The 13,725-nt window shown below is 35.4% G+C and overlaps 2 protein-coding genes across 3 annotated transcripts in view; one reads left to right on the plus strand and one right to left on the minus strand.

Annotated features, from left to right (window-relative positions):
• LOC125265426 (SLAM family member 9-like) overlaps positions 1-3,163 on the minus strand; it is a 55,066-nt gene extending 51,903 nt beyond the window's left edge. The window contains exons 1-3 of one of the 2 annotated variants that reach the window (XM_048185645.1): positions 2,971-3,163; positions 1,512-2,507; positions 853-1,173 (exon numbers count right to left, since the gene is read on the minus strand). In XM_048185645.1, coding sequence (XP_048041602.1) covers positions 853-1,173; positions 1,512-1,578 — 388 coding nt within the window. In that variant the 5' untranslated portion in view covers positions 1,579-2,507; positions 2,971-3,163. Of the gene's footprint in view, positions 1-852; positions 1,174-1,511; positions 2,508-2,970 lie in introns of those variants that run through there. The other variant, XM_048185644.1, reaches the window with a different exon arrangement.
• Positions 2,526-13,725, plus strand: part of LOC125265420 — a 68,670-nt gene continuing 57,470 nt past the window's right edge. The window contains exons 1-4 of the mRNA XM_048185633.1: positions 2,526-2,849; positions 11,719-12,048; positions 12,277-12,618; positions 13,131-13,247. Of these exons, the coding sequence (XP_048041590.1) occupies positions 2,804-2,849; positions 11,719-12,048; positions 12,277-12,618; positions 13,131-13,247 (835 nt within the window). The 5' untranslated portion in view covers positions 2,526-2,803. The remainder of the gene's footprint in view (positions 2,850-11,718; positions 12,049-12,276; positions 12,619-13,130; positions 13,248-13,725) is intronic.

Below are 13,725 nucleotides of genomic sequence, written 5' to 3' on the forward strand. Positions count from 1 at the left end.
TGTGATCGTTTCCAGTTTATTCATATTAAAAGGTTGAATTAAACAAGCAGATAAACAAATATTATACAATTTAATTAAGAACTGATAAAATGCACAAATGATCAGCATCATCACCGAATTCTCTATCATTTTATAATATCCTCAGTAACATTATCTGTTTGTTTGTTTGTTTGTTTGTTTTATAGAGCACAATTAAAACAACACCAGCTTGACCAATGTGCTGTACAATAATAACTAGTAAAAAGGAGACCAACAGCACAAGAAGAAAAAGGAGAAATAAATAAACAGATAAAACAAACATCATAGGCAAGAAACCCACTTTGTTCACTCAATGTGTTGAGCCAAATGCCAACTCTAATAAATACAATTTCAGTTTTCTTTTAAAAGAACCCATTGTAGGTAAAAGTCTAAGATATAAAGGCAAGCTATTCCAGAGCTTCGGAGCCACCACTGAAAACGCCCAGTCACCACTCATGTTTAATCTAGTCCTAGGAACATCTAGAATCATCTGGTTTGATGACCTTAGGTTCCTTTGAGGTTTATGTAAATGCAAAAGGTCAATTAAATAAGAGGGAGCCAAATTGTGTATGACTTTATGAACTAAAATAAGTAATTTAAAATCAACCCTGTAGGGAATTGGAAGCCAATGTAAAGTAACTAAAATGGGTGTTATATGCTAGTGTTTACGAACACCCTTTAGCAACCTAGCAGTGGCATTCTGCACCAACTGCAGACGAGTTAACAGTGATTGGCTCACACCTGCATACAAAGAATTACAGTAATCCAATCTTACAAAAATAAAAAATGTGAATTTAGTCCACAGATGTAACAGGACAGTAATTCTCTCCTCACCATAGACAGTGAGATTGATCACGTTGATCGTGTCTCTTTCACTGCTGGAGACTGTATAAAGTCCAGAGTCTGTGGTTCTGCTGCTGATGATGGTCAGAGATCCAGTCTGATGATCCAGTTTCAGTCTGACTCTGAATCTCCCTTCAGCATTTTCACCAAAAAACTTGCTCTCTTTGTTTTTCTTCACTTTAGCTATGAGAATGTCACCAAACTTCCAGTTGATCTCTTCATCTCTGTGTATTTGAGTGAAACTAGAGTTCAGAGAGACTGATTCTCCCTCAGTCACTGACTCTGACTTCACTGCATCAGCAACAAACACACCTGAACACAAACACACATACTCTGAAAGTCACTGGATTTACAGTTTTTGCATAAAATAATAATAATAATAATAATAATAATAGTAATAATAATAAACAAATAAATAAATAAACAAAAATCTGCAGAAGTGCTCTTCACTAATTTCAATGTATAATTCAATAATGTCTAATAAATTAAACCTTTGATGTCAATGAATGAGAAAAATGACAAAAGAACATCATGAATAAAGATAATTGAGTTCAATGACAAACCGTGAAAATGACTGAATTAATATGATGGATTGTATGTGGACAAATGATAATAGCCTTTATACAGAAATGAAGCCATAAAATACTTACCATTCAGACTCCATAAGCACAAACAGATGAATATAAACATGTCCATGTCATTTATATTTTTTGTCATTTTGTTGAATGGTTTCAAATTACAGCTACATTTAAAACACAACAAAAATTTGGTGTCATAATAAAGTTGAAGATCTGGTAATACAGCGACAGAAGAGCTGAAGGGACAGCTAGTGCTGCAGGTCTGTTGTGAAGTGGAGGTCTGGAGGAGTGAATCAACTTCTACTTTGAGAAACCACTTGATGACGTCACAGCTTAATCCTCATTGGTCTAAACTGTTGTGTGTTTTCTAAGCTGTGATATCATGTTTTTATGTTTGTGTGAATTTCCAAACAATCTTTCAGAATTATAATATACGTGTGTTCATTTAGCCTTAATTTCATCGCAAATTTCGCCTTTGATTTTATCACAACCTGCTACCACACAAACTACAAAATAAAAGTCCCCATAACTAAGGAAAATGAATGAAACAATACTTAAAATGAGTGTGGATGCATGACGCTTTCTTAATTATAAACGGAAGCTTGTATTGATATGTATCGATAGATGTTACTTTTTTATTTTATTTACTTTTATATATAGCCTATACATTATTCCTATCATGAGCGAGATTAACTGTCTGATGTGTCAAACCACTCCAGACATTTAAAATGATCTTAAGTAATTCGAGTTTGTTGCGTGTTCTTATCATTGAAAGTCATTTATTATCATTCCAAAGATAACTCTTCTCTGATTATTAATACTTAAAGATCGTTGCATCAAGTTGGTAGAGTACTGTGATTGATTACTTTATTTTTACCATGTGTTTTCTTATTTTCATTTTATTTATTTATGTAAACTAGCCTACACCTTCACTTCCTACTGCATATTTTGTATTGTAGGCTGTTGCCTAAGAACTCAAAACAGAGTTTGATCAGGAGAAAAAGAGAGAATGATCTGGTCCATTCAAACAGCAGATGGCAGTAATGCTCAATTCTGGTTTGGGATCCGCTGCAAAGAAAGAAACAGAAAGAGAACCGTTGCAGTCTCCGCCATTACAGGTTTCTGTGCTTCTCTACAGTCTTTCAGATCTGGAAACGTTAAAGTTCTTCTTCTTTAGTAGCATATAATCTACAGCCTAATGAAAATGTATTAATCAGATACAGTCGGTATTAAGATCTGCTGGTATTTAGCGGGGTTTGTTCACACTCATCGCTGTCTGTCTGTCGGTCGGGAGGGTGTGATTCAGAAACAACAGCGAACATTAATAATATTCATCGAAATCAGGTTTTGCTGGAATCAACAGTATGAAGAACAATTTCAGATTATTTCAGATTGTTCTACTAATGTGGGGTAAGTTCATGATTTCTGTTTATTATATTTACTACTTTCGGTTTCACTCTGACACCGGTGTTACGGATCAACTGGGGATCATGTCAACTGGGGACATGCGCGTGCACGCAGATAGTTTTACCTGACTTTCCAGCAGATGTTGCTCAGCACTAGATTCGTCACAGGGAATTTTCTACGGAGGAGATTTAAACGCTTTCCACATTATTTGTGAATGTTTGTATTATTATTGGACTTTGTTGTTTCCCCTGTCGCTCTTCAAATGTATCAGACGCCGTTTAAGGGAAGTTTTAATGCGTTTTCATGTCGCGTCTCACAGACCACTCCCATATTATTTTGTTTACATTCGTTTCAATGGAGTTCGTTTCTGACAACAATTTTGTAGGTGCATTAAATAAAAAAGCTATTTCCGTTTTTTAAAGCACTTGTTTATGTTTTTATATTTATTATTATTATAAATTTCAGCAGCAATATTTCCATGGTTTAAAAAAGGATGTCAAGCATTTTTTTTTTTTAAATATTTTAAATATGTTATTTATTTAAGGGAATATTTATTTAAGGGAATGATCAACAAATATATGCATAGTTAACAGGTGCAAAACCACAAAAAGCCATTTTAACAATACATAAAGGCTTAGCTTCAAAGCAGCATTAGGCTACATAAAATGCATGTGTACATTATGAAGAGAAATCTGTTATGTCAGAAATTATTCTCAATGTAATGTTCATATGGCAAAAATGTATGGTTCTTTGATAATAGAAGTATGGTTAAAGGGATAGTTCACCCAAAAATGAAAATTTGATGTTTCCCAGCAAGCAATAGCCGTCATTTCACCGTCTCGGTTAACTATAGACCCGATATAGTCCGGCTATGTGTAACCCACTTTTAGCCAAAATAATCTTTCCTTTGGTTACATGTTGTTTTTGCCAAAATAACTTGCGAGTTGTATGATATTGCATCATGTAAGTGAAGTCAACAGTGATCACAAGGTGTTTGGTTTCACATCTTTGACATGTTATATTGTGTAGGCTGTGCGTAGCCACAATTTAGCTCGTAGTCAGACCGGCTATTTGTAGCCCCCATATAGTCAATCCTGATTTATTGTAGGTTTTGGACAGGAAGTGCTTGAGATGGTTGATATCTCATCATGTTCGCAATGTCAATGATTTCTACAAGATTTAAGTGGCATTTCATGACATGGTCTATATGTAGTCACGATTTAGCTCTGAATTGGATAGGCTATGTTTAGTCTGCTTTTAGTCCACCCGGCGAAATCGAGGCAATTTATAGTCTAGTTTTTACGGCTTGGCTATAGCCCTGGGGCCCGTTCTTCGTACGTCGCTTATTACATCCGAGATCAAATGACACATCCAAGATGATATCATCGTGCTAATCATGATCCGGCTAATTGGGTTCTTCGAACACACCTGTTGTGTATGATTAGTATCGCTGGATTGAGTTATCTGAGATAATTGCGCGTTCATGTGTTGGCTTAAAAGGGGATATGTATCGATAGTAGAAACATTGATCAGCAATGCAGCGATTGGCTGGAGTCAAGACGGCAACGTAATCACATCATAGAATGAGAAAAGACACCTGACGAAAAAAACTTGACGAATTTCTAGACATTTATAAGGAAACAGCCAAGCGAATAAATGACAGAAGAACGACATAAATGTTAGATAAATGAAATGTGCACTATTTTTTTTTTTACATGATTACCCAATTATTTAGGCTATACTCACAATTTCTATTATTTGTACATTCAATTTTTTATTTCAATGTTGTAATTAGCAACTAATTTACCTTTGAAGCATATTTGACAGCATTAATTAAAGTTTCTTAAGGGTCAAGATCAAGTTATCTGCATCTCCTGCACTTCATCAAGCCACTCCCATAATATCTGTCGCGGTTCAAATTCACAAATGCATGTACAGCAGAGACATCTGTACATCATGTGTGTAAAACTCCAATAAAAAATATTACGTAATTATTCCCTCACGAATGAATCTCTCACAGAGTAAAACTGCCGGTGTCTATATTATGACACTACACGGCATTATAGTGTTATTTGCAAATGTATTTTTAAATCATTATTATTGTCCCTGGTTTACATTAGGGTACTCTTGTGGAAAGTAGCAGAGGCTGGGACAGACTTTAAGCATCACCTCCGCTTAAAAAGATGCAATCTAATCCTGTTTACATGAAATAAGCCTGCTCCCGAGCAGGTTTGAGCTTATGGACCTGTTGCTATGACAGCAAGTCTAGGATGAGCTTCGAAGAACCAAACGATCCAAGATCATGCCAAATCGTCAACAATCAAATCCAGCTAACTGAGTTAGCGACGTACGAAGAACGGGCCCCTGATTCAGACCAGCAATGAGTGTAACCAAAATAGTGTTAAGTCATTTTCGACCACAAAGCTTGTGGGATTCTCGATATACTTGCATTTATACATTTATATGCAAGTTTGAAACAGCATATTTTTGCTGTCACACAATCCTACATTCTACAATATCATATATATTCATATATATATATATATATATATATATATATATATATATATATATATATATATATATATATATATATATATATATATATATATATATATAATATTATCAGGGTATAGCCAAGCCATATATTAATTATATACCACACACATATATGACTGTATTTAATTTTAAGTTAAATAAAAATTTACAATTCTCAACCGCTAGATGGCAACTGTGGCTCTACTGAGACATGACCACTGGCAACGCGAGACTTGAACGTTAGCTCTCGATCACTGTTGCCAGATCTCGCGATAAACATTTCCGCATTTTACAACTGTTGGAGACGGAGAGCAAGCAACAGCAAATGTTAAAGCAAATTCTTTCCTGCTTTTGGTCTTGTAAGTATCTGTGTTTTTCATTTTGACATGTGTTTATTATTTATGTACATCATGCGTAGGAACCGTGACATTTTAGCGGGTAACAGTGCAGACTCAGAGTAAAACGTGGTTAGATTAACATACATGCACATGTACTGTAGTGTTTCCTTGTGCCCTAAAACTCTGTAATTATCTAAATACAAGGGGGTAAACATGAAACCTGTGCACCCTACTATTATTTGTTATAGAAGCCTTGTATATATTTTAATCTTTTGATCATTATGAAATAAAAATGAGTTTTTGATTTGGCAAGGCAAGTTTATTTTTTATAGCACATTTCAACAACAATGTTCAAGGTAATTCAAAGTGCTTTACATAAAACATGGAATTTATGGAACTGAAAATTAATCAGGTTGTTTTATAAACCAAAAAATATTGTTAATTTTTTATTTAACTTTTTTTTTTATTATGTTACACGTTGTAATTTTCTTTGAATGTTTATTTGTATTGTATTTGTAAAATTTAATTTATTATTTTTTTATCATTGTGTATTATCTTGAGTTCTTTTTCTAAATAAAACCTTTTATATTTAATTTGTTTGGACGGATTGTCATTTATGAGAACCTGTTATATTTAAGTGAAAAGAATCCTTTAGTCATTATTTAGTTGTCTATTGCATGTATAGATGTAATCATTCATTAGTAGTGTAATTGATGACTAGTCTATTTTTAGGTTATAGTTAGACGTCTATTAGATTTTCACTGACAGCCCCAATTTTGCCTTATTTTAGCCTAGACCCGTATTAACCGTCTATTAGACATAAATATGTAGTTGTCTAATAGTTGTCTAATTGATGACTAGTCTACTCTTGGGTTATGGTTAGACGTCTATTAGATTTTCACTGACAGCCCAAATTCAGCCTTATTTTAGCCTAGATCCATATTCACTGTCTATTAGACATATATATGTAGTCGTCTAATAATCGTCTAATTGATGACTAGTCTATTTTTGGGTTATGGTTAGACGTCTATTAGATTTTCACTGACAGCCCAAATTTTGCCTTGTTTTAGCCTAGACGGCCGGGCTATGTTTTGACGGCTATTAGACGTCTAATAGACATAAAATTGCTTGCTGGGTTATCTGCTTACCCCCAGTGCATCCAAGATGTAGGTGACTTTTTTTCTTCAGTCGAACGCAAATTATGATTTTTAACTGCAACCGCTGCCGTCTGTCATTCAAATAATAGCAGTAGATGGGAACTTCAACTATAACAGTAAATAAAACTTGCTTAGACAAATCAAAATTAAAACCTGCGGCTCGTGACGACACATTAATGTCCTAAGACACGAAACGATCGTTTGTGCGAGAAACTGAACATTATTTATATAATTTTTACCTCTAATACACCACTATGTCCAACTTCGTTCAGCTTCCTGTTAGTGAGGTCAAAAAACGCGTTCTGAAGACGGAAGTGATGTCTCGCCCATATACTTCAATGAGCGCGAGACAACACTTCCGTTGTCAGAGCGCGATCAGACCTCACCAACCGGAAGCTGAACGCAGTTGGACATAGTGGTGTATTAGAGGTAAAAAAAATATAAATACTGTTCGGTTTCTCGCACAAACCGATCGTTTTGTGTCTTAGGACATTAATGTGCCGTCACGAGCCGCAGGGTTTAATTTGGATTTGTCTATGGAAGTTTTTTCGACTCTTATTGTTCAAGTTCCCAATCACTGCTATTATTTGACTGACAGACGGCAGCGGTTGCAGTTAAAAATCATAATTTGCGTTCGACTGAAGAAAAAAAGTCACCTACATCTTGGATGCCCTGGGGGTAAGCAGATAAACATCAAATTTTCATTTTTGGGTGAACTATCCCTTTAACATCATTCAGTTAAGCAGAAACATATTAAGGCAATAATGATTATAATATAAGGATAATTTTGCATGTTTATTCAGAGTTGGTGTCATCTGAAGTAGGTGATGTCCTCGCAGGTGTTGTCCTCATCTCTTCACAGGTGTTGGGTTCACTTAAAATCTTCACAAAGGCTGAATCCAAATGTTAGTGAGGCCGGTACCAAATAAAGATAACTGGCATAATTCAAATTTATATTACATATAAAGAGGCCTACGCTCATTTAATTGTATTTATAAAACTGACAGTCTATTTTGTCATATATTCAGTTTCCTATTCTAATTGTTTAGGAGAGAAGCATTGTATTTGTGTGAGGTGCCAAATGATTATGAGTTTAGTGATGTATACTGTCTTTTGGAATTAGCAAAATGTGTAATATTTTGTAATACAGTATAATATGTCCTGCTTATGTAAGTCATGAGAAACTTGTTGTTGCCACTGATTGGTTGTCACAGGACGTTCATACAAAAGACAGTATGGAAACTGGAAAAAGAACCTATGAGACAGTAAGAAAGATATTACAGCATAGTTCATTTTTAGTTGTTAAACACTGTTTAAACACAGTGTCATCTTTAAAATGTAAACATGGCAGTGTTCTTCAGTGTTCACAGAATAACAGGTTATCAATTAATTTCAAGCACCTAACTGAATGTACAATACATACACACCATTACTTTAAGCATTAAATTCAGTTATTTTAATTGATTAGGCTATGATTCTAAGAAACTTCAGTAATAAATACAGAATTGTTATAAACAGAGTTCTGTTCTGCTATTTGAATCATTTAGAAAAAAATGAAACAATGTGTTTTTATAATTCCTAAGCCAAAGCAAATGTTGAGTTTAAATCAGTCATGAATCCAGAATGAAACATGGCTGTTTTAGGATACAGAGGTTGTAATTGAAACCTAAGCAAGAGATCTCAGAAAATAAAATCAACAAAATCAATAAAATCACATAGAACAAACGCAAGTCAAAGTGTCTGTTTTTCCCCCCTTAATATATGTAATCGCTCATAAAATATATAATTTGATTATGAACAATAGTAAGCAACATATCAATTAACAAGACTTGTTAATAAAAAACATTAAGGACTTTGCAATTCATGTTTGCTTTAGTTAGCCTAACTTAAACTTAATCTGTCTGTTGTAATTTGTGTTTAGAAAACATGACAGCGCACTACAGACACTTATGTTGAAAATAAATACTTACACTTTACTTAATTTCGTTGACAAGTTTGACATTTATCGAAACTAGTGTCCCACGTTAACGTGGGCGTGGTTTGTGAGCGTGACGTGAGAGCATGATCAACTTTATTAAAACTGCTCCAAAAACGCAGGAACGAACACCGCGAAATCGAGGCGCTTTATTACGCATCGCAATGGATACAACCGGTGAAACATGCATTTTTAAAACTAAGATCCGTGGAATATCGCATGTGACGAATCTGTCGCCGTCTAACATCTGCTGGAAATCCAGGTAAAACTATCTGCGTGCTCGCGCGTGTCCCCAGTTAACATGATCCCCAGTTGATCCGTAACACCGGATACAATTAAATGAGCGTAGGCCTCTTTATATGTAATATAAATTTGAATTATGCCAGTTATCTTTATTTGGTACCGGCCTCACTAACATTTGGATTCAGCCTTTGTGAAGATTTTAAGTGAACCCAACACCTGTGAAGAGATGAGGACAACACCTGCGAGGACATCACCTACTTCAGATGACACCAACTCTGAATAAACATGCAAAATTATCCTTATATTATAATCATTATTGCCTTAATATGTTTCTGCTTAACTGAATGATGTTAACCATACTTCTATTATCAAAGAACCATACATTTTTGCCATATGAACATTACATTGAGAATAATTTCTGACATAACAGATTTCTCTTCATAATGTACACATGCATTTTATGTAGCCTAATGCTGCTTTGAAGCTAGGCCTTTATTTATTGTTAAAATGGCTTTTTGTGGTTTTGCACCTGTTAACTATGCATATATTTGTTGATCATTCCCTTAAATAAATATTCCCTTAAATAAATAACATATTTAAAATATTTAAAAAAATGCTTGACATCCTTTTTAAACCATGGAAATATTGCTGCTGAAATTTTTATAATAATAATAACAATTATAAAAAACATATAAACAAATGCTTTAAAAAACGTAAATAGCTTTTTTATTTAATGCACCTACAAAATTGTTGTCAGAAACGAACTCCATTGAAACGAATGTAAACAAAATAATATGGGCGTGGTCTGTGAGACGCGACATGAAAACGCATTAAAACTTCCATTAAACGGCGTCTGATACATTTGAAGAGCGACAGGGGAAACAACAAAGTCCAATAATAATACAAACAATAATAGAAAAATCCCTGTGACGAATCTAGTGCTGAGCAACATCTGCGGGAAAGTCAGGTAAAACTATCTGCGTGCACGCGCATGTCCCCCAGTTGACATGATCCCCAGTTGATCCGTAACACCGGAAACAGTAGAGGGCGGGGTGGACAACATGATCCTGGAAAACCAGAAGAGTCCTGCAGAGTTTTGCTTCAAATTAAACTCTGAACAAGCTAAAATGGGTTTTAATGGTTACTAGGGAGCTTCGGGCAGGGGAGTTTTGTATATCATGGTTGGAGATAACTCTGCAGGACTTCTGCTCCAGGACCGACATTCGCCCTTTTTTAACTTGTCCTTCAATATTTGTAGTGTCCAGCACTTTTATTAAATACAGGTAGGTGCTCTGTTGTTGAATGGAAGCTGTGTACGAATAAATTAAATAAACAAACAAACCGCGACACGACCGAAAAGAGTACATTAACGATTAAGGGACAGGGGCACGAGTTTGATATTCACCAAAGAGCGAATATCAAACACTCTGATCAATTTTTGGGTAACAGCCACTAGATGGCGCTCCGGTAGCGCGGCCGCCATTATGGGGTGAAAATACTAACTCACATCTTACACGCCAAAATTTCAGTGGAGTAATGGCAACTAGACATTTCCTGAAGAAAATGTGAATGGTGCTTGCAGTGCCAAAACTCGCCACTCGGTTGCTACGGTGTTTCTAGGCAATTGCTAAGGTGTTCTGGGTGGTTGCTAGGCTGTTGCTATGGTAACCTGGGTGGTTGCTATGGTGTTACTACACTGTGTGCAGAATTATTAGGCAAGTTGATTTTCTGATCATATTTTTTTTTCCCAAGCACATTTACCAATTCTAAACCACATTAATCTTAATAACTACTATTCATTTTGTATGTAATTATTTATAAGTGATATATATAATTGTTCATGAAGGCGGGAAATGAAAAATACCTCATATTCAGGTGTGCAGAATTATTAGGCAGGTTTTCTTTTGCAGGCAAAATGAGGCAAAAAGATTTAACTCAGACTGAAAAGTCAAAAATTGTTAATTGCTCATGAGAAGGATGAAATACCAATGCAATACTAGAAATTGCAAAGTTAAAGCATGACCAAGGGACAGCAAAATGCTCATTGGGTCAGCGGGGTCATACAAAAACAGGTGGAAAAGAAAAGACACATGTTAACTGCAAAATAAGAATTAAGATGAAGAATTAAGTGTGAAACCATCGGGAACCCTTTAGTCTCCAATGCCACCATTTTCCAGAACTGCAACCTACCTGGAGTCTCCAGAAGTGCAAGGTGTCAGGATCTCAGAGACTTAAGTTAGCTAAAGAATCCTAAAAAATGACCCGCTCTTAATAAGAATCACAAGCTGAAGTGTTCACAGCTCTTGCTCCCCAGGGGTACAACTTACACCCCATTTTGAGGTATGGTCTGACAGAGTCTGCCAGCCTCTTCAAATGTGGTGACCCACATGTTTCTACGAAATCCTCGTTAGGAGCTATGACTCGTCAAAGTTTGTCGCAATGTTAAGTCTATGGGATTTGACACTTCATTCGTGGGTCTGTGACAAAAGCTGCGGGAGGAGTAGCGCGTCAAACTTTTGTGTGGAATAATAATAACTAGAAGAAAATGTGAATGGTGCTTGCATGAGCAGCAGTGTTTTATGAGTTTAATCTCTGAGAAACTGTTTGTGTTTGTTCTGCAGGAGTGTTTGGTGCTGGAACAGATGAAGTGAAGATAGTGATAGTGATGGAGGGAGATTCAGTCACTCTAAACCCTGATCTTACTCAAATACAGGGAATTAATCAGATGATGTGGAGGTTTGGAGACTCACGTTCAGTCATTGCTCAAATCGAGGAAAATGAGATTTCACTGTCTCACAATCTCCCTGAGATGTTCAAAGACAGACTGAAGCTGGATCAGACTGGATCTCTGACAATCACAAACATGAGAACTAAACACTCTGGACTTTATAGACTAGAGATCAACCACAGAACTGGGACCTTATATTTGAATTTCAGTGTTACTGTCTATGGTGAGGACACTTTTGAAGTTGTTTTGAAGTTTATTGTTGTTTTATTAATTAAAATGAATCAAGATGAGATTTAAACTGCAGCCAGAAAATCAAAAAAAAAAAAAACAATCTTACAGAATAGCTTTTGCCTATAGAAAGAGAGCTGACTCAATCAACACAAATATATTTAAGGAATATGTTTAAGGAAAATTATATACAGCAGCACTTCTGTGAATCTGTCTCATGCAGAGTCTCCAGCTGTTATTGGTGCCGGTGGATCTGAAATGAAGAGTGTATCAGAGACGGAGGGATATCCTGTCTCTCTTCTGACTGATACTGAAACACACGGAGATGAGCTGATAGTGTGGAGGTTTGGAGATGAAGGAAAACTCATAGCTAAACATGATCTAGAGGCCAAGAGTCCACCATTATATGATCCTGATGAGAGATTCAGAGACAGACTGAAGCTGGATCATCATACTGGATCTCTGACCATCACAAAGACCAGATTATCAGACTCTGGAGTTTATAAAGTGAAGATCAGCAGCAGCAAACAGACTTTACACAAGAAATTCACTGTTACTGTCAGCGGTGAGTAACTCAAGACTATTAATGTAATGATTGTTTATCAGCTGTCCGTAAATAATTCATAACTTCTCACCCAGAACGTTTATTATCTAAAACAGCTTGTCTGAAACCTGAAAATAAAGTAGATCTGATAAATAATGACTTTCTTTATCACTCAGGTTATATAGTGCTGATGTTTATAGTGTTTGTTATAGATCAGACTCATTCACACTAATGACTCTTTATCATTACAGTATCAGATCTTCACTCAGGTTATATAGTGTTGATGTTTATAGTGTTTGTTATAGATCAGACACATTCACACTAATGACTCTATCATTACAGTATCAGATCTTCACTCAGGTTATATAGTGCTGATGTTTATAGTGTTTGTTATAGATCAGACTCATTCACACTAATGACTCTATCATTACAGTATCAGATCTTCACTCAGGTTATATAGTGTTGATGTTTATAGTGTTTGTTATAGATCAGACTCATTCACACTAATCTCTGTCTCTCTTCATCTGTTCCAGTACCAGCTCTGTCTTCAGCTGCTGTAGCAGGGATTGTTGTTGTTCTGCTGGTATTATCCGCTGCTGCTGGTGTTTTTTACTATCGTCACAAAGTCTCTGAACTACAAAAGCAAATGTGTAAGTATTACAGCTGACACAGCAATAGGAAAAACATTGAGCTTTATTGTAGTACAGTACAGTTTAAATGTATAATACAATTTTTCAAAATCAATATTTCTACCTTTTTACTAGTTCTACTTGTGGTTGATTTAGTGCAGTAATCAGTGATTTGTGTGATTGTTCAGAGTTGAGCTGAATTACATTAATACTAATTACTGAATCTCTGTCTGTTTAAAATGCTGATTTTAAGATCTTTTGATCATGTATTTCATGTAGTTTTGTTCTTTTGCTATTGAAGGTTGACAAATTTAGCAGAAACAGCCCATAAATCATCCTGCTGTCCTTTTTCTGTCATTTTTAGTTTTATTGGGGCTGCCTGAGCTCTTCATTCAGTCAAACATCATAGACTATTAAAGGATTAGTTCACTTTCAAATAAAATTTCCTGATAATTTACTCACCCTCATGTCATCCAAGATGTTCATGTCTTTCTTTCTT

The sequence above is a fragment of the Megalobrama amblycephala genome, linkage group LG3 (genome assembly GCF_018812025.1).
Source record: "Megalobrama amblycephala isolate DHTTF-2021 linkage group LG3, ASM1881202v1, whole genome shotgun sequence".
In the NCBI taxonomy this organism is placed as follows: Eukaryota; Metazoa; Chordata; class Actinopteri; order Cypriniformes; family Xenocyprididae; genus Megalobrama; species Megalobrama amblycephala.